At 44.9% G+C, this 25,123-nt stretch overlaps 1 protein-coding gene across 1 annotated transcript in view; it reads left to right on the plus strand.

Annotated features, from left to right (window-relative positions):
• LOC126195714 (uncharacterized) overlaps positions 1–25,123 on the plus strand; it is a 586,112-nt gene that overhangs the window by 26,685 nt on the left and 534,304 nt on the right. The window contains exon 2 of the mRNA XM_049934342.1: positions 128–558. Within this exon, the coding sequence (XP_049790299.1) occupies positions 128–558 (431 nt within the window). The remainder of the gene's footprint in view (positions 1–127; positions 559–25,123) is intronic.

The raw sequence follows: 25,123 nt of genomic DNA on the forward strand, positions 1-25,123 counted from the left end.
TTCCGAGCCGCTCCGCGCGGCGCGGTAGCGCCACGGTCGCACAGTCTCCGTGCAGTACAGCCCGGCGCGGCGGCTATCGACCGTAGCAGAAAGTAAGCAACGGGTTCTGGCGGCCTGGAAGGGGCAGAGGGCGGGGAGGGGCGGCGAGGGGAGGGGCTCGGATGCGCTGCACTCGAGCCCGCGGCGCGGCCCACGTGACTGGCGCGTTCGGGGCGCGGCCGCGTCTGCTCCAGCTGCAGTCGAGTCGCGAGTGCACAGTGTTCGGGCGCGGGCGCGGAGAGTCGTCGCAGACGTCAACAAACCGGCAGCTGTCGCGCGCGCGGCCCAGTGGAACATGCTGCGCTCGCCGTCGCACGAGTCCGTCACCACGGACCTGTCGCTCTTCTCCGTGTCGTCGCTAGCGTCCGAAGCCGGGACGGGGCGGCGCCTCGTCACCTTCAAGTCTTACAGCGAGGCGCAGCTGGCGGCGGCGGCGGGCGGCGTCGCGGGGGCTGGGGGCGCCCCTGGAGGCAGCGCTGCCAGGGGACCCAGCCCCAACCCCGACACCAGGCACTCCAGGTGAGCCGGCCGCTCGCGACCAACACAGCATATGGCACCGCCACTGCCGCAGGGGTCCATCCTACGACCATCATTACTGAGTATTGTTACAATCCGAACAGACGACAGCAATAGCAGGTTGTTTGATTACAGGATTTCACGTGGAATACGCTATTTTGTATCACCTTATGACAAACCGAGTGCACCACAACTTTTTGGACCACTGTAGCTACTGAATCGTAACTCTACCACCCAAGCAGGAGCTAGGCGAGGTACATACCCCACGAAATGCCTTAGTGCCATAGTCAACTAATTAGGCAGTTTCAATACCTTCCGATATGGCTCCAAAGTTGTATTGTCGTGAGCACGACAGGAATTCGTCTGTTGTTGTTGTGGTCTACAGTCCTGAGACTGGTTTGAAGCAACTCTCCATGCTACTCTATCCTGTGCAAGCCTCTTCATCTCCCAGTACCTAATGCAACCTACATCCTTCTGAATCTACTTTGTGTGTTCATCGCTTGGTCTCCCTCTATGATTTTTACCCTCCACACTGTCCTCCAATACTAAACTGGTGATCCCTTGATGCCTCAGAACATGTCCTAGTCAAGTTGTGCGACAAACTCCTCTTCTCCCCAATTCTATTCAATACCTCCTCATTAGTTACGTAATCTACCCAACTTATCTTCAGCATCCCTCTGTAGCACCACATTTCGAAACCTTCTATTCTCTTCTCGTCCAAACTATTTATCGTCCATGTTTCACTTAAATACATGGCTACACTCCATACAAATACTTCCAGAAACGACTTCCTGACACTTAAATCTAGGCTCGACTTTAACAAATTTCTCTTCTTCAGAAACGCTTTCCTTGCCATTGCCAGTCTACATTTTATATCTTCTCTACTTCGACCATCATCAATTATTTTGCTCCCCAAATAGCAAAACTCCTTTACTACTTTAAGTGTCTCATTTCCTAATCTAATTCCCTCAGTATCACCCAACTTAATTCGACTACATTCCATTATCCTCGTTTTGCTGTTGTTGATGTTCATCTTATATCCTCATTTCAAGACACTGTCCATTCCATTCAACTCCTCTTCCAAGTCCTTTGCTGTCTCTGACAGAATTAGAATGTCATCGGCGAACCTCAAAGTTTTTATCTCTTCTCCATGGATTTTAATACCTAATCCGAATTTTTCTTTTGTTTACTTTACTGCTTGCTCAATATACAGATTGAGTAACATCGGGGATAGGCTACAACCCTGTCTCACTCCCTTCCCAACCACTGCTTCTCTTTCATGCCCCTCGACTCATAATTGCCATCTGGTTTCTGTACAAATTGTAAATAGCCTTTCGCTCCCTGTATTTTACCCCTGCCACCTTCAGAATTTCAAAGAGAGTATTCCAGTCAACATTGTCAAAAAGCTTTCTCTAAGTCTACAAATGCTAGAAATGTAATTTCACTTTCCTTAATTTATCTTCTAAGATAAGTCGTAGGGTCAGTATTTCCACACGTGTTCCAATATTTCTACGGAATCCAAACTGATCTTCCCCAAGGTCATCTTCTACCAGTTTTTCCATTCGTCTGTAAAGAATTCGCGTTAGTATTTTGCAGCTGTGACTTATTAAACTGATAGTTCGGTAATTTTCACATCTGTCAACACCTGCTTTCTTTGGGATTGGAATTATTATATTCTTCTTGAAGTCTGAGGGAATTTCGCCTGTCTCATAGATCTTGCTCACCAGATGGTAGAGTTTTGTCAGGACTGGCTCTCCCAAGGCTTTCAGTAGTTCTAATGGAATGCTGTCTACCCTCGAGGCCTTGTTTCGACTCAGGTCTTTCAGTGCTCTGTCAAACTCTTCACGCAGTATCATATCTCCCATTGCATCTTCATCTACATCCTCTTCCATTTCCATAATATTGTCCTTAAGTACATCGTCCTTGTATAGTCCCTCTATATACTCCTTCCACCTTTCTGCTTTCCCTTCTTTGCTTAGAACTGGGTTTCCATCTGAGCTCTTGATGTTCATACAAGTGGTGCTCTTTTCTCCAAAGATCTCTTTAATTTTCCCTTAGGCAGTATCTATCTTACACCTAGTGAGATAAGCCTCTACATCCTTACATTAGCCATCCCTGCTTAGCCATTTTGCACTTCCTGTCGATTCGTCTAAGGATCACTTTTCTGCTTATTATTACGATCTAATGATACAAGGCACTCCAACTGAGCTACCCATGACGACAATCATGTGCACACACTTTACTATGGTGCGTCTCATTTCTACTGTCGCTCAGTAAGATAGTTCGCATTTTTGCACATGGTCTGAACCGAGCATTGTCAACAGTACCACAACGATGTATCTTAGGACCACTACTGCTGCATATTGTTACTATCCAAACAGACAGAAGTTTTGGGAGGTCGTTTGATTGCAGAATTTCAGGTGGACTGTGTTATTTTGAATATCCTAACGCATAGTTCCAACAGTAGCACAAATATTTGGACCGCTACTGCACTGCAGTTCAACTACCCAGCCATAAGGAGTTGAGCGATGTGCACACCAATTCCTACGAAACGTCCTACATTAGAGCTACAGTCAGCAGTTTTATAGCTTCCCATGAGGCATGAACAGTGCATTGTCGTGACCACAACAGGAATTCGTCTTAGGGTCACTATTGTTACTTGTTTTACACAAGATACTCCAAATGATCTCCTAACGAAACAGTGATGTGCACACGCTTTTGTGTGATGCAGATCATTACTGTTGTCGCAGAGCAAGATAGTTCGTATTTTCGCAAATGGAATGAACCTTGCACCGTCAACAGTACCACAAGAATGTGTCTTAGGACCATTATTGCTGCCTATTGTTGTGATCCGAGGGGACCAAAACAATGGTGGGTTGTTTTATTACAGGATTTAGATCAACTGTGTTATTTTGAATAACCTTATGGGGAAATACGGAAGCGTCCGATCCCACCCGTCTGCTTTGACCCATGACGTCACAAATATGGCGGAAACAAAAACAAACACACACACTTTCCACAAGAAGCCTAATGACACTAACGGGACAAGCGCGGGAAATAGGGTGTTTTGGGTGGGGGGCAAACTAAATATAAACAAAATTAGACGCCTTGCGTAGCTACAACGTGTAAGTGAAGACAGCCATGCATGAATACCCACCCACCTCCCCAGGGGTCGTAACCCATGCAACCCATAGAAGATAAAGATGCTTCAGTAGCTGATTAGTGTTTTTCGTCTTTTTAAAAAAAAAAAAATCTCACGGGATAGAACGAACAGATCAGAAAGATAAATATAATAAACTAAAACAGAAATTGGAGGAAACAGATAATTAAAATAAGTAATAAGTGTTTTTAAATTTAAAAAATATCTCACGCGACAGAACGAACAGATCAGAAAAGTAAATAAAATGAAACAGAACTGGAGACAGTCACACTCAAACCACACTCCGCGCCGTCATGACGTCACACACAACACCCTTACGTCACGGCTCAAAGCCGACGCGTGGGATCGGACGCTTCTGTCGACCCCCTTATGGTATAGTCCCGACACTACCATAAATATTTGAACCACTGTTGCTACTGCACTGTGGATCTACCACCCAGCTTGCAGGAGTTGGGCAAGGTGCACACCAGTTCCTACAAAACGTCTTAGTGCAACAAAAAATGGCTCAAACGGCTCTAAGCGCTATGGGACTTACCATCTGAGGTCATCAGTCCCCTAGACTTAGATCTACTTAAACCTAACTAACCCAAGGACATCTCACACATCCATGCCCGAGGCAGGATTCGAACCTGCGACCGTAGCAGCTGTGCGGTTCCGGACTGAAGTGCCTAGAACCGCTCGGCCACAGTGGCCGACCTTAGTGCAACAGTCGCCGAAGACAGTTTCATAGCTCCCCATATGGAAGTCGTCGTGGGTGCTACATGAAGTCGTCTTAGGACCACCTTTGTTGCTTATTGTTTCGATCTAATGACACGACTCACCCCAAATGGCGACAGTGATGTGCACCCTCTTTCGTATGATGCGGCTCGCTATTGCTGTCGTTTAAAACGACAGTTCTGCATTGTCGCTCATGGCATGGCTCAAATGGCTCTGAGCACTATGGGACTCAACATCTATGGTCATGAGTCCCCTAGAACTTAGAACTACTTAAACCTAACTAACCTAAGGACAGCACACAACACCCAGCCATCACGAGGCAGAGAAAATCCCTGACCCCGCCGGGAATCGAACCCGGGAACCCGGGCGTGGGAAGCGAGAACGCTACCGCACGACCACGAGATGCGGGCGCTCATGGCATGAACCGTGGACTGTCAAGAGTACCACAACGATGTGCCTTAGGACAACTTATTGCTGCTCATGTTACCATTCGAGCAGACGTCAGGATTTCATGTGGACTGTATTATTTTGAATATTCTTATGTTATAGTATGACAGTGCTACAAATGAAGGGGACATATTTTGGGTTGTTAGGCTGCGTCATATTTCTTCTACGAAATCGACGTTTCGATCCCTCTGCTGGGATTATTCAGGACCTTTGTTGTCCACAGTTGCCTGAACACACTGCTACAAATGCTCGTTCTAGGACCACTGTCGCTACTGAACTGTAGCTCTACCACCAAGCTTTCAAGAGTTGGGCAGCGAGCGTAACATTTCATACGAAATGTCTTATTACTACAGTCACCTAGTAAATTTCATAGTTCGTCAAGTGTCATGAAACCTGCATTGTCGTGAGCACCACAGGAATTCGTCCTAGGTCCACTGCCGGGTTTAGGCGCTTCAATCTGGAACCACGCGGCTACTACGGTCGCGCCCGCATCTCGTGGTCGTGCGGTAGCGTTCTCGCTTCCCACGCCCGGGTTCCCGGGTTCGATTCCCGGCGGGGTCAGGAATTTTCTCTGCCTCGTGATGGCTGGGTGTTGTGTACTGTCCTTAGGTTACTTAGGTTTAAGTATTCTAAGTTCTAGGGGACTGATGACCATAGATGTTAAGTCCCATAGTGCTCAGAGCCATTTGAACCATTTGAACTACGGTCGCTGGTTCGTATCCTGCCTCGGGCATGGATGTGTGTGATGTCCTTAGGTTGGTTAGGTTTAAGTAGTTCTAAATCTAGGGGACTGATGACCTCAGACATCGGCGACAGTGTCTCGTAGACGCTTTTGTATGATGCATCTCACCACTGCTGTCACTGAGTAACATAGTTTCGCATTTTTGTACGTGGAATGAACCGTGTGGTGTCAAGAACACCACAAGGATGTGTCTCAGGACCACTATTACTGTTTATTTTTACAATTCAAGCAAGCGATAGCAGCCGGCCGAAGTGGCCGTGCGGTTAAAGGCGCTGCAGTCTGGAACCGCAAGACCGCTACGGTCGCAGGTTCGAATCCTGCCTCGGGCATGGATGTTTGTGATGTCCTTAGGTTAGTTAGGTTTAACTAGTTCTCAGTTCTAGGGGACTAATGACCTCAGCAGTTGAGTCCCATAGTGCTCAGGGCCATTTGAACCAAGCGATAGCAGTGGGAGCTTGTTGTATTACAGGATTTCAGGTAGACCGTAATTATTTTCAATATTGTTGTGATATAGTGCCGATAGTGCTACAAATATCCGTTCTACGGCCACTTTTGCTACTGCACCGTAACTCAGCCATTCAGTTTGCGTAGTTGGGTAACGTGTATACCAGTTTGTATAAAATAGCTTAATGCTACAGTCACCAGGTAAGACAGTTTGGTAATTTCTAATATTACATGAACCGTGCATTGCCATACGTTCCACGCGAATTCGCCTAAGGATCATCACTGCTGCTTACTGTTACGACCTATTGGCACACGGCACTCCTCATGAGCAGCTATGAGCTACAGTGACTCACATACCTATTGTATGATGCATCTCACTGCTACTGCCACTGAGTAAGATAGTTTTTCATTTTTTCACGTGGCATGAACTGTGTGCTGTCAATAGTACCACAAGGATCTGTATTAGCACCACCATTGCTGTTTATTGTTACGATCCGCACAAAGGGCAGCAGTGAGAAGTTATTGTATTACAGGATTTCAGACAGATTGAGTTACCTTTAATGTCCCTATCGCACAGTGCCGACAGCACCACAAATATCCGTTCTGGGACCACTGTCGCTACCGCATTATAGATAAACCATCCAGCTTGCAGGAGTTGGACGACGTGCGTACCAGCTCGTAAGAAATGTATTACTGCTACAGTAAGACAATTTCGTAATTTCCTATGTGGTATTAATCGTACATTGTTGTGAGCACCACAGGGATTCATGTTTGGACCACTATCACCGCTTATTGTTACGAATCAAGCAGGCCATACCAACTAGCAGTTGTCAGGTTCCAGGATTTTAAGTCGCCTGTGTGCTTTTGGAAAATATTTGTGGCATAATGCGAACAGTACCATTGAGATACGTTCTAGGGCCATTGTTGCTACTGTAATGTAGCTCTAACGTCCAGTTTCCAGGTGTTGGGCTATGTGCACACCAGAAACAGTTTCACAGCTTCGCATTGTCGTAACTGCTTCAGCACTTTGTGTTGTGGATTGGCAGGAGACCAACCCACTAAATTGAGAGGAAGCCGAAAGGCACGCGTTTAAGCTCACGCAGGCTGGCGTGAGGTCTGGAACAGGACGCGGTAATTAGAACTTAGAAAAAAGGAGGTAACTGGTAGAATACTTAACTTTAATCCATTAATGTTGAGCGTGGCTCTTGTCTGTACATTATTTACAATATCAATAGCAACTGAACATGGCGCCTTGCTAGGTCGTAGCAAATGACGTAGCTGAAGGCTATGCTAACTATCGTCTCGGCAAATGAGAGCGTAATTTGTCAGTGAACCATCGCTAGCAAAGTCGGCTGTACAACTGGGAGCGAGTGCTAGGAAGTCTCTCTAGACCTGCCGTGTAGCGGCGCTCGGTCTGCAATCACTGATAGTGGCGACACGCGGGTCCGACGTATACTACCGGACCGCGGCCGATTTAAAGGCTACCACCTAGCAAGTGTGGTGTCTGGCGGTGACACCACACTTTGTATTAGGATGATTATTACTGCTGATTGTAATTATCTTAGGAGAAAACAGGAGCAGAATTTTGTCCTATTCCAGTTGTTTGGTACAGTGCTGGCAGTACCACAAACAGACCTCCTTGGAGAGCTATTGCTACTGTACTGTAACTGAAGTTTGGTTATGTGCACACTAGCTCCTGGGAAACATCTTACTGGTACAGTCATCAATCATACTGCATAAGCCACACACTATCGTAACCCCGGAATTTATCTTTTGACAGATACTGCTGTGAATTGTTACGTTGCAAGCAGGAGGTAGCTATGGACAGTTGTTCTGTTACAAGTTTTTATGTGGACTGTGTTATTTTTAATACCCTTACGGCATAGAGCCTGCAGTACCATAGATGTCTGTCCGAGGACCACCATTACTACTTCACTGTAGTTCTACGTTCAGCTTTCAGATGAATACATTTCATATGAAATGTATTACTGCTACATCTACCGAGAAAGACAGTTCCGTAGTTTACCATACGGTATGAACCTTGAATTTTCGTGAGGACCAGAAATACCTCTCTTTGGACCATTAGTCCTGCAAATTGTTGTTGTCCAAGCAGATCGTAGTAATGGGCGATACTCCTACTCCTGGTTTTTAAGTGGATCGTGTTGTTTTGAATGTCTTTGTGGCACATTACCGATAATATCAAAAGATCTGTTATTGGACCACTATTGCTTCTGCACAGTAGCTTTACCTTCCAGCTTTCAAGTGCTACTCAACATTGCTGTAATGTGAGTTTGCCCTGGCTGATTGCAGGGTAATTCGTCTGTCTGTTGTTCTTAATTTCCATCATTACAACATTGCAGAAGTAAATATTTGATAAAACATGGAGTGACGATAGCACAAAAAGAAACATGTTAATATCGAACATAAATTTACGAAGGTCTTTCTCAGATATTCTTTTTAGTGCAGTCTTACGTGGAAGTGAAATGTGTAACAAAAAGGAAGCATACATATTGGTAGACACCACATTTGACCAGTCATGACAGCAGACGTTACGGTAACTAACACACCGGGGAAGAAGAATACGCACTCCAAGATATATTTCAGTTTTTATATAGATCAAGAGATTGACCGGAATCACTGACAGTCCACAAAGCCAGTCCAGGTATCAAGAAAACGGCATCTTTGGATAACGTTTTAAAGTAAATTTTTAAAGTTGGAGGAAAAGTACTGCGAGGGGAACTTGTAAAATTATTGACAAAATGTCTGCAAAGGAAAATAGTACCACAAAATTGGAACAGTACTATAACTGTTCAATTTCAAAAGAAAAGGGGCAGACAAGACGTTAAAAAGACCTATCAGCCTCCTCTCCGTAATGTACGAAATGCTCATTAAAAATATCACAAACTGCGCAGAAAAAAAATTGATTTTAATCACGTAAAGGACCAAGCTGGTTCTACAAGTGGAGAATTTGCAAATCGGAAACGAAATTATATAATTGAACAAAGCATATGAAGTATTACTTTGTCTCGACAGATTTTCTGAAAGCTTTCGAATTACTTTCAACAAAATCTATCCTAACAGACACTGAGAAACTAGGCATCGATTCAATGTATGTTAGTACAGTCAGGGATAAAAATAGTTTAATGCTACGGTTTTTTTAACTCGATCAAGATGCCCATAAATTTAGAATCAACAGAGGAATACATAAAGGGATTCCATCTTCCTAAAACTATTCTCATAAGTCAGAGATGAATTCTACACATTCGCAAACTGAGAAACGGAGAAATAATACTGATTAATGAATTATATCTACACCGTGACGTGTTTTTTTTCTAATAATATTGTACTTAATGCACTTAGTGCAGATGAGCCTCAACAGTGAATCCAAGATGTGAATAGAACATGTTTTGGAAAGCGACTTGAAAACCAGTTATAGCGAGATTAAAACAAAGTAACTCACGAATGGAAAAATGGGTAGTAGCTATGAAGTTGAACGTAGCAATAGAGCTAAATACACTACCTGACAAAACGAGTGTAGCACCCAGAAGGAGAAGATGAAACACCACAGGTTGAGAAGGTATGTTATGTTATTATAGTGATTACAGTTTTGAGTCAAATTTGGAAAGTGCGCGGCAGTAAGAGCCCACTTATCAGTAGGACGGTGCGACCCGTCTGACTTGGATGGATGCACTGATTCGGTTAGGAAAGGTGGCACAAACTCGTTGTATTCTCTCCTGAGGGAAGCTGGTCCGCAAATGTTAGTAACTGGTCCTTTCTATTCTGGATACTGACTAACACTGTTGACGTTCCAGAAGGTCCCAGAAATGTTCTACCAGGGATGCAACTGGGGCGTCTTTCTGGCCATGAGAGTATCTCAACATCGCCGTGACAGTTCATAGAGACACGTGCCATGTGTGGTCGAGCATTGTCATGTTGGAAGTTGGCACCACGATACTGTCACTAGATAGATAACAGACAACTAATGTATCTTTCTAGACAGCATCTGTCTTGAGCTGTTTTATAAGTTAACTCTCTTCATAAGTGCTCAACTGACTGTAAAAGAGGCGTATTCGGAAGGTATTCTTTACTTCGAACCACTGGCACAACCTATAACAGTGCGTCGTAACAACTCAATTTTAAACAGAAGCGCCAATCAAAACTGATTTTATTAAAGACGCTCCACTTCAATAGCGCCTGTCAAATGTCGATATCAAATAAACACACCACGTCACAACCACAGTAAAGACTGGCGACCGATCAGTCTGGCCTACACTGAATGTTTACGGACATAAATCTGCAATAAAACATTCGTGACAGATGGAGTGCTTGCTGTAATCTTGAACAAGCAGTATTCTTGAGAATTACGTATGTCTGACGCGCCCGAACGGGGTGTGGTAGGAATGTGCTCCAAGTTCTCTGTAGATAAACTCCCACACGTATGGTATCACAAGCGTCATGTTTTCCGTGAGATAAGGAAATCGCTGAACGGTATCGACATGAAGTTGTCAGGAGATAGTGAATGGAGCGTCATTCGGTCGTAGATACCATAATCGAACGAACTTAACGTTCCAGTATACTGTAACGTGTGTTGATGACCGTGCCGGGTCGAAGTATTTTACGGCACCTTTAATTTCTAAAGGAAATGTTCATATGTGATGTACAGAGACTGCTCCACAACTTCTCTGACAAGCATTCAAAGGTGTTAATATGGAAATAATGAATAGAAAGAGCAGGGAAACTAAGGCGAAATGGCTGCATGAAAATTGTGTAGAAATCGAAAAAGAAATGATTGTCAGAAGGTCTGACTCAACATACAGAAAAGTCAAAACAACCTCCGGTGAAGTTAAAAGAAAGGGCACTAATGTTAAGAGTGCAGTGGGAATTGCACTATTAAATGCAGTGAAGAGAGCGGAGAGGTGTAAAGAGTACATTGAAGGCCTCTATGACCGGTACGACATGTTTGATGATGTGTTGGAAGAAGAAACAGGAATCGACAGGGAAGAGTGAGAGGAAGTATTAGAATCAGAAATTAACAGAACTTTGAACAAGATCAAGTAAGCCAGCAGATAATATTTCATCGGAATTTCTAAAATAATTGCGGAAAGTGACAACAAAACAGCTGTTCAGGCTTGGTATGTAGAATGTATGAGTCCGGCGATAGACCATCAGACATTCGAAAACATCATATACACAATTCCGAAGATTGAAACAGCAGAAAAGCGCGAGAACTACCGCACAGCTCATGCACCCATGTTGCTGACAATAAAAATATACAGTAGACTGCAAAAGAAAATTGAGGCTCTGTTAGATGACAACCACATTGACTTTAGTGAAGTTAAAGTCACCAGTCAGGCAGTACTGACCTTGTGGTTGATAATGGGGCGGAGACTGAAGGAAATCAAGGCTGGTTCATAGGATCTGTCGACCGGCGAAAAACGTTCGACAGTGTAAAATGGCGCAAGATGTTCTAAATTCTGAGAAACATTGGGGTAAGCTATAGTGAAAGACGGATAATATACAGTATGTTACAAGAACCAAGAGCGAACAGTAAGACTAGAATACCAAGAACGAAGTGCTTGGATTAAAAAGGGTTTAAGACAGGCATGCAGTCTTTCGTCTCTATTGTTCAATCTGCATATCGAAGAAGCAGTAACGGAAACAAAAAAAAAAAAAAAAGACTAAAACTGAAGGTAAAAGGACGTCAATTGTAAGAGTTGCTGATGTCTTTGCTGTCCTCAGTGAGAATGAAGAATTACAGGATCTGTTGAATGGAAAGAACAATATAATGAATACAGAATATGAATTGAGAGTAAAGAGAAGAGAAACGAAAGTAATGAGGAGTAGCAGAAATAAGAACAGTGAGAAACGTTAGAACTGGGGATCACGAAGTAGACGAAGAAAGGAATTCTGCTATCTAGGCAGAAAAGTGACCCATGATGGACGGAGCAAGGAGGACATAAAACAGCAAAGTAGCACTGGGAAAAAGGGCATTCCTTGCCACGAGAAGTCTACTAAGTGTCAAAAACAGGCCTTAATTCGCGGAAGACATTTCTAAGAATGTACGTTTGGAGCACAGCATTGCACAGTAGTGAAACATGGATTTTGGGAAAACCAGAACAGAGGAGAATCGAAGCATTTGAAATATGGTGCTGCGGAAGAATTTTGAAAGTGAACTGGTAAGGTAAGGATTGGGGAGATTCAACGCAGAATCGTCGAGGAAAGAAATAGATGGAAAAAAACTGACAAGAACAAGGGACGGGACGGTAGGACCTGTATTAAGACACCAGGGATTAACTTCCATGGTCCTAGAGGCAGCTGTACATGGTAAAAACTGTAGAGAAAGACAGATATTGGAATACATCCAGCAAATAATTTAGGAGGTAGGTTGCAACTGCTACTCTGAGATGGAAAATTTGGCACAAAAGAGGAATTAGTGGGGGCCGCATCAAACCAGTCAGAAGACTGATCACTCAGAAAAAGAAAGTATGGTCGAAAACTAGAAAAAAGTCTAGGAAGTATGGGGTCAAAAACAAATCTCTTAACAAAAATGGCTCTGAGCGCTATGGGACTTAACATCTGAGGTTATCAGTCCCCTAGAACTTAGAACTAGTTAAACCTAACTAACCAAAGGACATCAAACACATCCATGCCCGAGTCAGGATTCGAACCTGCGACCGTAGCAGTCGCGTGGTTCCGGACTGAAGCGCCTAGAACCGCTTGGCCACCACGGCCAGCAAATCTCTTAACATCTATGAGCATTTGTTCGTCTTCGAGATTGTGAAAGAATCTCTAGTCTTCTACTGCAAACATTTTTCCTCATATTTTGGTGGGAGGCAGTATGTATGAGAACAAGAAAAAAATGTCCAGTAAACATAGCCTCTAAATTACGTACCTTACGAGCTATGAGCACTTGTCAGTAGACGACATGTGTGTCGCATTAGCGCAGATGAACAAATGCTCATAGTTCTTAAGACGTTCATTTTAGAGCCCAAGTGTACAAGACAGTTTTTTCTTGCTTTGGTCCATACTAACAACTCTGAAAGTTTGTTGGTGAAGTTCTCGTTCACCCTATACACACACACACAGGTGTTACGAAAAGGTACGGCCAAACTTTCAGGAAACATTCCTCACACACAAAGAGAGAAAATATGTTATGTGGACATGTGTCCCGAAACGCTTACTTTCCATGTTAGAGCTCATTTTATTACTTCTCTTCAAATCACATTAATCATGGAATGGAAACACACAGCAGCAGAACGTACCAGCGTGACTTCAAACACTTTGTTACAGGAAGTGTTCAAAATGACCTCCGTTAGCGAGGATACATGCATTCACCCTACGTCGCATGGAATCCCTGATGCGCTGATGCAGCCCTGGAGAATGGCGTATTGTATCACAGCCGTCCACAATACAAGCACGAAGAGTCTACATTTGGTACCGGGGTTGCGTAGACAAGAGCTTTCAAATGCCCCCATAAATGCAAGTCAAGAGGGTTGAGGTCAGGAGAGCGTGGAGGCCATGGAATTGGTCCGCCTCTACCAATCCATCGGTCACCGAATCTGTTGTTGAGAAGCGTACGAACACTTCGACTGAAGTGTGCAGGAGCTCCATCATGCATGAACCACATGTTGTGTCGTACTTGTAAAGGCACATGTTCTAGCAGCACAGGTAGAGTATCCCGTATGAAATCATGGCGGTGAGTCGAGGAAGTACAGTACATACTGACGAAACTAAAATGAGCTCTAGCATGGAAATTAAGCGTTTCCGGACACATGTCCACATAACATCTTTTATTTATTTGTGTGTGAGGAAAGTTTCCTGAAAGTTTGGCCGTACCTTTTTGTAACACCATATATATATATATATATATATATATATATATATATATATATATATATATATATATATATATGGGGTTTTTCTCCTGAGTCGTCCTGCGCATTTCTCTCGTGTTTCGGCAGATATTTGCAATTTCGTTTTTGCAACATGTAGCTGTATTCAGCCCAGACAAATACTACTCACCACGTTTTTCACGTGGCGCCCAGTGTCGATGGAAAGCGACGCCTTGTTTCACGTCTCAAACAAAGTGAGCTGTAAAGTTGAATTTTACGTGCTCGTTCGACAGAGCAGTGCGATATTAGTTTTATGGGTGTGTATTAACAGGAACAGTAAAATCGAAGAATAAACAGCACTCCAGCATCGAAAGCACCGCCCGCGCTGATTACTACCGCCACGCAGAAGCGCTGCTCAGTCATCATTGGAGGGCTACTGATTACTCTTCGTGTTTCATTGCTCATGGTAACACACATCGATAATACGATTAACACATTAGACTATTTTCCGATCGCTCTATCGAATGGGAACGTAAAAATCCCACTTAAAAACCGTTTTGTTTGTATTTGGAAACAAACCGATGCTTTCCGTCGACGCTGGTCGTCGTATGCAAGGCACGACCAAGACCTGTCTGGACTCACTCTCGTTACACACAAAAATGAAACTGCAAATTGCTGCCGAAACACCGGAGGAAATGGACCTGACGATCGATAAGAGAGATACCCATACACACTGAAGAGCCAAAGAAACTGGTACACCTACCTAATCTGTATGGCCCCGGCGAGCACGCAGAAGTGCCGCAGTACAATGTGGCATAGATTCGACTAATATCTGAAGTAATGACACCATGAATCGTGCAGGACTGGTCAAAAATCCGTAAGAATACGAGGGGTTGGAGATCTCTTCTGAACGGCACGTCGCAAGGCATCCCAGATGTGCTCAATAAATTCATGTCTGAGGAGTCTGGTAGCCACCGGAAGTGTTTAAACTCAGAAGAGTGTTCCTGGAGCCACTCAGTAGCAATTCTGGACGTGTGGATTGTAGCATTGTCCTCCTGAAATTTCCCAAGTCCGTCGGAATGCACAATGGACATGTATGGATGCAGCTGATCAGACAGGATGCTTACGTCCGTGTCACCTATCGGAGTCGTATCTAGACGTATCAGGGGTCCCAAATCACTCCAACTGCACACGCCCCACACCGTTACAGAACCTCTACCAGCTTGAACAGTCCCCTGCTAGCATCCAGGGTACATGGGTTTGTGAGGTTGTCTCCACACCCGTACACGTCCATCCATTCGATAGTATTTGAAACGAGACTCGTCCGACCAAACAACATTATTCGAGTCATCAGCAGTCCAATGTCGGTGTTGACGGGTCCAGGCGAGGCGTAAAGTTTTGTGTCGTGCTGTCATGAAGGGTACACGAGTGAGTCTTCGGCTCAGAAAGCCCATAGCGATGATCTTTCGTTGAATATTCCGCACGCTGACACTTGTTAATGGCCTATCATTGAAATCTGCAGCAATTTGCGGATCTGTTGAACTTCTGTCACGTTGAACGATTTTCAGTCGTCGTTGGTTCCATTCTTGCAGGATCTTTTTCCGTTCGCAGCGATGTCGGGGATTCGATGTTTCACCGGATTCCTGATATTCACGGTATTCTCGTGAAATGGTCGTACGGCAAAATCCCCACTTCATCGGTACCTCGGAGATGCTGTGTCCCATCGCTCCTACGCCGTCTGTAACACCACGTTCAAACTCACTTAAATCTTGATAACCTGTCGTTGTAGCAGCAGTAACCAATCTAACAACTGCGCCAGACTCTTGTTGTCTTATATAGGTGTCGCCGACCGCAGCGTCGTCTTCTGCCTGTCTACATACCTCTGTATCTGAATACGTGTGCCTATACCAGTTTCTTTGGCGCTTCAGTGTATATGCTTGTAAGTTAATTCCAATATTTATCTGGGATCTTACTGACTTGAGAAGAATTATCTCCAGAGGTGAGTTCGAAGTGGGACTCATCTTCGAACTGAGTCTCGATGACCAGCGGAGACGTGTCTGGAGAAACCTCAGGCAGCAGTGGGATACCCACTTGACTCTGGACTGCTATACTGCCCGACAAACAGGAATGGTGGTCTGGGGTGCCATTTAATTTATTTTCACGGGAGGACCCCTTTCATTGTCATCTGCGGCAACCTTGCAGCACGCCAGTACGTCGAAGATATTCTGCACCCCGTTTTGTTGGGCTTCATGGCAAGTCATCCTGGACTTACATTTCAGCAAGATACTGCCCGCCCGAACGTGGCGAGAGTTTCTACTGCTTGTCCCCGTGCTCCCCAAACCCTACCTCGGCCGGCAAGGTTGACAGATCCCTCCCCAATTGAGAACGTTTGGAGCATTATGGACAGCCCCCCCCCCCCCTCCGCCCACCCCCAACTAACTTGGGATTCTGACGATCCAACGACGCAATTGGACAAAATTTTGCGCGAAGTCCCTCAGGATGGCATCAGATAATTCTCTCAGTCAGTGCCAAGCCAAATAGCTGCTTGCATATGGGCCAGAGGTGGACCAACGCGTTACCGATTTGCTCAATTTATGAAGTGCGTTCTCTTGGATAAATCATCCAATTTTTATAAAAATGTAATCATTTGTTTGTATGTACATGCACATCGCATCTACCTATTTCCATCCCATGCGCATAATTCCTTCGTGGTGGATCTTTTTTTCTTACAGTATATACACTCCTGGAAATTGAAATAAGAACACCGTGAATTCATTGTCCCAGGAAGGGGAAACTTTATTGACACATTCCTGGGGTCAGATACATCACATGATCACACTGACAGAACCACAGGCACATAGACACAGGCAACAGAGCATGCACAATGTCGGCACTAGTACAGTGTATATCCACCTTTCGCAGCAATGCAGGCTGCTATTCTCCCATGGAGACGATCGTAGAGATGCTGGATGTAGTCCTGTGGAACGGCTTGCCATGCCATTTCCACCTGGCGCCTCAGTTGGACCAGCGTTCGTGCTGGACGTGCAGACCGCGTGAGACGACGCTTCATCCAGTCCCAAACATGCTCAATGGGGGACAGATCCAGAGATCTTGCTGGCCAGGGTAGTTGACTTACACCTTCTAGAGCACGTTGGGTGGCACGGGATACATGCGGACTTGCATTGTCCTGTTGGAACAGCAAGTTCCCTTGCCGGTCTAGGAATGGTAGAACGATGGGTTCGATGACGGTTTGGACGTACCGTGCACTATTCAGTGTCCCCTCGACGATCACCAGTGGTGTACGGCCAGTGTAGGAGATCGCTCCCCACACCATGATGCCGGGTGTTGGCCCTGTGTGCCTCGGTCGTATGCAGTCCTGATTGTGGCGCTCACCTGCACGGCGCCAAACACGCATACGACCATCATTGGCACCAAGGCAGAAGCGACTCTCATCGCTGAAGACGACACGTCTCCATTCGTCCCTCCATTCACGCCTGTCGCGACACCACTGGAGGCGGGCTGCACGATGTTGGGGCGTGAGCGGAAGACGGCCTAACGGTGTGCGGGACCGTAGCCCAGCTTCATGGAGACGGTTGCGAATGGTCCTCGCCGATACCCCAGGAGCAACAGTGTCCCTAATTTGCTGGGAAGTGGCGGTGCGGTCCCCTACGGCACTGCGTAGGATCCTACGGTCTTGGCGTGCATCCGTGCGTCGCTGCGGTCCGGTCCCAGGTCGACGGGCACGTGCACCTTCCGCCCCACGTGTTGAGCAATTCGGCGGTACGTCCACCCGGCCTCCCGCATGCCCACTATACGCCCTCGCTCAAAGTCCGTCAACTGCACATACGGTTCACGTCCACGCTGTCGCGGCATGCTACCAGTGTTAAAGATTGCGATGGAGCTCCGTATGCCACGGCAAACTGGCTGACACTGACGGCGGCGGTGCACAAATGCTGCGCAGCTAGCGCCATTCGACGGCCAACACCGCGGTTCCTGGTGTGTCCGCTGTGCCGTGCGTGTGATCATTGCTTGTACAGCCCTCTCGCAGTGTCCGGAGCAAGTATGGTGGGTCTGACACACCAGTGTCAATGTGTTCTTTTTTCCGTTTCCAGGAGTGTATGTCTTCTATTAGTCTAGATTCCTTCGCAGTCAGCTTCATTGTAACTATGTTTGCCTATTCAGATTTTGTGATTGCTCTTTTTTAAAGGTGTCAATTGCTGTTCAGCTGAACTACGTCAAACGTCTTTGGGAATTTCAAAAGCATCTGATTATTCCTCTTTACTTCAATATCCCACTTCTTTCCACATTAATTCTTCTGGGCGATTCCCTTAAATCCCAGCCTGTTGTTCATGTTGTTAAGAACATTATATTCTAGTAAGCCAAAACGCTGCCATATTCAAAGATCTTTTATTTTGAGTAGCCTATAACAGCGTTTTGGATTACTAGACATATATTGTCCTTACAAGACAGTAACACTGCAGGCACAGGGGAATCCAAAATGCCATTCTTCATCGATACCAAATTGTGATCCGAGTCTGTATCTACACCTGAGTACGCCTTAAAATCGAATATCTGATTTCGGAAATTCTGTCTGTCCTCAAAGTATCCGAGCAGAAATCTTTCTGCATCTCCACACCTTTTCCAAGCATACCTCCTCTTCTTGCGATTTTTGAACGGTGTATTCCCTGTTACTAATTGAAATTTTATGCAGTAAATTAGTCCTTCGGTTGTCTCGTTTATACTACCAAGGCCACATTCTCTCGTAGACAGTCAAGAACCGCACCCGAATGACGCCTTGTGGAAGAGGGTCACCCGGCAGCCGGTAAGCATCCCTTGGTCCTCTGACCATGAACGCGGGGTTACATTTAATAGATTTGCCTTCAACAGTTGTAAATGTTTGAAAGGTGATAGTTAATTATTTCTTCGTCACCTTCCACTTTAAAGTATCTGCCTTAAATGTACTCACTCAGTAAGTCAGGTATCAGGTTGGAACATAAGTTCGTAGCGTTTTTGTTTTGAATATGGTGTTCCAGTTGCTATGGATTTATTTATCGATTGTCATTTTTTATTTGTATTTCACTGTTGCTATTTGGGTATACATATTGTCATTTTGACATTTGGGGATAATAATTGGAGATGTAGACGCTAGAAAATCGATTGCCAAGTGGAGAAAGCAGAACATTTCCGACATATTCTACTGTTTGAATTCAACATAGTGGTGACAGCATGGAGGCAGCCACAAACACCTGCGCCACTGGGCAGAGCACGGAAAGAAAATGGTTTCCTCGTTTTAAGGACGATCGTTTTGACATCAGTGACTTTCCATGTTTAGGAAGACCTTCAGGATTTGATAAAAGGCCGTTTAAAGGCATTAATCTGCAATGATCCAAGTCAGTATGTTCTAGAACTGACAAACGTGATCAACTGTGACCATTCTACAAAGTGGAAGGTTCAAAAATCGTGTTTATGGGTACCGCATCACAAAAATCAGCGGAGGGCCATATGTGCATCTCCACTTGCCTGTCACCAACTAGATGGTGAACAGCACCCACCATTCCTACCCTGCATCGTTACTAGTTACGAGAAATGGTCTCTTTATGCTAACAGAAAAGAAAGAATGAGCCCAAACAAAGCCGAAACTACGAAGACCTACGCGCATCTACAAAAGGTAACGTTATGCGCCTGTGGAACGGCGACGGTGTGGTGTGCTGCGAATTGCCTCCCCGAAGAACATTACTGCTGACATTCACAGCTGAGACGTCTTGCAGACGCAGTCCAAGAACAACGACCGGGACGACTGCGTGAAGTGATGCTACTCTACGAGAACACTCGCCCGCATTTCGCTAAACTGACGAAAACACTATACGGGAGTTGTATTGGGAAGCCAATCCGCAACCACGTTATTCACCTGATCTTGCAGCCTAAGATTTTCACCTTTTCCGCCTTCTACAGAAAAAAGTGTCAAGGAACTTCTTTTCCTAATGAAAAAACGCTCCGAACACGGTTCGACGAGTTCAAAATTGGCTCTGAGCACTATGGGACTTAACATCTGTGGTCATCAGTCCCCTAGAACTTAGAACTATTTAAACCTAACTAACCTAAGGACATCACACACATCCATGCCCGAGGCAGGATTCGAACCTGCGACCGTAGCAGTCCCGCGGTTCCGGACTGCAGCGGCTAGTACCGCACGGCCACCGCGGCCGGCTTCGACGAGTTCTTCACTTCAAAACCACGTGATTTCTACAGTCGCGGAATCGAAAAGTTACCCCAGCTTTGGTAGTGTGGTAGACTGTTGTGAATGGTGGAGGAGAATATATTATTGATGACGAAAGTCTCTGTTATGTGTAAATGTTGTGTTTATTAAACTTACAGAAAAACGTTACGAAATTAAAATTATGAACTGTGTATGACTTCAGGCAGCGCACTCATGGCGTGCAAATTACCCGGACTCCGTATCTGAGAACTGAAGCACCCCCTTACAAAACAATGAAAGCAATAAAAGTTAGACACTTACTACGTTTTCGCTGTGGATACAGTAAAACTACAGTGTCAGGCTTGATATTTGTATTTATTACTGCTTTACTACTAAAGCAGTTCGCAATATAATTTTCAGACAATATCTACATAGACCACTGAATGTACCTGACAAATTATATCTTTGTACGCTACACAGTTCAGGAGATATTACGTTATAAACTAGCTTTTCTTAAAGAGGAGCGCAAATCTTCTAGAGTGTACTCATCCATTGTTTGAGAGTCGGAACAACACTTTGCGACTTCCAACAAACTTTGCATATAATTTCAAATCTTTTCTAAACATTCTAAACTTTTCCTCTCTCTTAAGGTTGTCAAACATTATACACATTAACTCATTTGCAAGATACTCAGACGTTTGAAGCCGTTTTGTACACGAGAGTTCGACACTTGCATCCGCTAACGTCTGAAGTGAGATATGCAAATTGAGTGTAAACAGTCTGTAAATAGAATAGTGTTACGTGAGCCCGACAAATAAGTTTTCAACGTTATTACACTCACTAAGCAAATAACACGAGGAGGTCAGTGCTTTTGTCCTGCACTCCTGAAGGACGTATCAGCTTGCTCACGCATGCGTACCTCACTCAGGCCTCTTATCACAGCCTTATCAGTCCACTTCCGCGTGGACTCAGCGCAAACGCGCCGGGCTTAGCCTGCGCTAAACTCACAGTCTTTTGTTTCGAGTAGTTTCCGCTTCACGCTCAACGAAAGACGTCATTGCATCATGGATTTGTGTAATCAACGTGTTAAACAGCCAATACTTTTCAAGCTAAGCGTTAGTACGGCAAAGCAAGATAGGAACAAAAAGAATGAAAAATACACACACAACTCTTATGTCAACCAAGCTGTTCTATTTCACACCTTTTCTTCTGCAGCCATTGGTATGCGCGGAAGGATGAATTGCATTATACCATCGGATAACGGGGTGAAGTGGCAACTTTCTTGACTCGCGCTCTCAGGATTTTAAATCTTTTCAAGTTGTTTACTTGTTTGACGCTCTCGTTTTCGATAAGTAAACTCATGACGAGTCCTGGGCTTATTTAATTTCTCTCTCTCAATCGCTCTCTCTCTCTCTCTCTCTCTCTCTCTCTCTCTCTCTCTCTCTGTGGCGTTCGCTGTGTTATTCAGTGGTTTGGTAATTAACTAATTTGTAAATAAAAATGATAATTTTATTACATTGAGTAATTACTAAATAACTTTTTCTCCCGGCTAAAGACTTGGTCAAGTTACTAAAGAACTCCAAGTTGACGTTGTGTTAAAGTGTAGTCTGTAAGCTGTGTAAGTGTCACTAAATCACAGTTCATACAACAGATTCTATACAACTATTGATTATGATGGAAACAGTTATCTTCAGCAAAATGATCATTAAAACCACCGAATATCAGCCGCGCATAAGACTGACGTATGTTACCTGAAGCAATATTCTTCGCAACTCGTGCGTAATTAATTTCGGCTCCATACATCAGCAAGAAAAGTTTGTTATATGGATCGTGCTATGAGCACTGTTTTTAAAGAAACAATCTGATTCAAATTATTTTCATTAAAATAAGTTCGGGACCACCGGTGCACATTTATTTTTACACATTTTTATTGAGTCAAACAGAGCTTGGATGGCACGTACAGGTACAGCTGTCCATGCAGCTTCAACACGATACCACAGTTCATCAAGAGTAGTGACTGGCGTATTGTGACGAGCCAGTTACTCGGTCACCATTGACCAGACGTTTTCAATTGGTGAGAGATCTGGAGAACATGCTGGCCAGGGTAGCAGTCGAACATTTTCTGTATCCACATAGGCCCGTACAGGACCTGCAACATGCGGTCGTGCATTATCCTGCTGAAATGTAGGGTTTCGCAGGGATCGAATGAAGGGTCGAGCCACGGGTCGTAACACATCTGAAATGTAGCGTCCACTGTTCCAAGTGCCGTCAATGCGAACAAGAGGCGACCGAGACGTGTAACCAATGGCACCCCATACCATCACGCCGGGTGATACGCCAGTATGGCGATGACGAATACACGCTTCCAATGTGCGTACATCGCGATGTCACCAAACACGGATGCGACCATCATGATGATGTAAACAGAACCTGGATTCATCCGAAAAAAATGACGTTTTGCCATTCGTGCACCCAGGTTCGTCGCTGAATACACAATCGCTGAGATGCAGCGTCAAGGGTATCCGCAGCCATGATCTCCGAGCTTATAGTCCATGCTGCTGCAAACGTCGTCGAACTGTTCATGCAGATGGTTGTTGTCTTGCAAACGTCCCCATCTGTTGACTCAGGGATCGAGTCGTGGCTGCACGATTCGTTACAGCCATGCGGATAAGATGCCTGTCATCTCGACTGCTGAGGCCGTTGGGACCCAGCACGGCACGGCGTTCCGTATTACCCTCCTGAACCCATCAATTCCATATTCTGCCAACAGTCTTTGGATCTCGACCAACGCGAGCAGCAATGTCGCGATACGATAAACCGCAATCGCGATAGTCACAATCCCACCTTTATCACAGTCGGAAACGTGATGGTATGCATTTCTCCTCCTTACACGAGGCATCACAACAACGTTTCACCAGGCAACGCCGGTCAACTGCTGTTTGTGTATGAGAAATCGGTTGGAAACTTTCCTCATGTCAGCACGTTGTAGGTGTCGCCACCGGCGCCAACCTTGTGTGAATGCTCTGAAAAGCTAATGATTTGCATATCACAGCATCTTCTTCCTGTCGGTTAAATTTCGCGTCTGTAGCACGTCATCTTCGTGGTGTAGCAATTTTAATGGCCAGTAGTGTGTTTGCATGTGTTAGTCAGTCAATGACTATGAACACTGACTAATCGAAGATATGAATGTTGGTGAACAGTAAGAGCAGAATTACAGTCATAACAATGGAAAGAGCCCAAGTTCAACAACTTAACTGCGATATGTTGTGCACTCAGGATTTTCGAAGCGACAGAAAACTAATGTTAAGCGCGCGGCGTAGGAAACGGTGGGAGTGGAAAATGGCTGGGGATTGTACAGGTGCAGGCCAAATCCTTAACAATTATTAAAAATGGCCATTAATCAGACTCAGTAGCTCTGGGCGCATGCATAACGTTACGTAAGGAAAACTACCACGGTGCAAGGCTTAATATCTAATACAATAGAACACACAGTAAAACAATTGGACAGTTCGCATTTATTCAACTTTATAATGAAAGGGACACCAACTATACACCATCAATAACAGACAACAGCCCGCATCTCGTGGTCGTACGGTAGCGTTCTCGCTTCCCACGCCCGGGTTCCCGGGTTCGATTCCCGGCGGGGTCAGGGATTTTCTCTGCCTCGTGATGGCTGGGTGTTGTGTGCTGTCCTTAGGTTAGTTAGGTTTAAGTAGTTCTAAGTTCTAGGGGACTTATGACCACAGCAGTTGAGTCCCATAGTGCTCAGAGCCATTTGAACAGACAACAGTAAAACAAAGACAAAATGATAAGGAATAATCAAATCTTGGCCCAGCACGCAATATCTAAAACTCAACCCATCAAAAGCCGACACCTTAACCAATATTATACAATCAGTTACAAGAGAACAAAATACAATATTAGAAAACAAAACAAAAAGTGGTTCAAATGGCTCTGAGCACTATGTGATTTAACGTCTGAGGTCATCAGTCCCCTAGAACTTAGAACTACTTAAACCTAACTAACCTAAGGACATCACACACACCCATGCTCGAGGCAGGATTCGAATCTGCGACCGTAGCGGTCGCGCGGTTCCAGACTGTAGCGCCTAGAACCGCTCGGCCACCCCAGCCGGAATTAGAACACACCAATCCATGTTACCAGCTGCTGACCTCAACCGCTATAAATGAAAAGAGGAGACCAGGAAACGCCAATTGTAAGGACAGATCAAACAAATTTCCTGAACATACAACTTTATAATATGGGGAGCCACAACCGTTGCAATTTATGATAAACTGTACTTGATTAAAACCGCAAAGAGCTGACAGATGATGATTTATTCACGACCGGTTTCGCTGCGTTAAAGCAGCATTTTCAGTTGGTCAGTAGTGTCATATGGATTAGCGCACGGAGACGCCCCCAACGTTCATAGTCACAGAATCCAACCACGTGAAGAGAGGAAGTGGTCAACAATAATAGGGTAGAGGTGTCTCCTCACGACAACCAACTGCAAGGTTTGCCATTATAACTGGGGTCTCCTATAATCTGAAGTTCACTCTCGATTGCGGTTAGTTTTTGTGCCTCAACCGCTGCACTATTCGCCCTAATGCTCTGCTGGCTACTATTTGTTGACCACTTCCCCTCCTCATGTTGTTGGATTCTGTGACTACGAACAATGGAGCGTTTCCGTGCACTAATCTGTGTGACAACTGAAGATGTTGCATTAACGCAGTATAACCGGTCGTGAATGAAACTGTTTACGGTTTTATTGAAGTTCAATTTACTACAAATTCACTGAACAGGTGAACACTACAAACGATAAAACGCCGGTTCTCAGCTTTAATATAGTACGCCCTGCAGCGACCTCTTAGTAGCCACCATGTGACCACTCGTACAGTACAAACCAGACAAGTCGTCTGGACTACAAAGGTTTGCAGCTGATCACGATCAACACAGTCTCCTTTAACCATCGTGGCCAAAACAAACCTCAGATAACGTAACTTGCATTCTAGGCGCAGTATCCTCCCTAC

This window comes from Schistocerca nitens, chromosome 7 (assembly GCF_023898315.1).
Source record: "Schistocerca nitens isolate TAMUIC-IGC-003100 chromosome 7, iqSchNite1.1, whole genome shotgun sequence".
Classification (NCBI taxonomy): domain Eukaryota; kingdom Metazoa; phylum Arthropoda; class Insecta; order Orthoptera; family Acrididae; genus Schistocerca; species Schistocerca nitens.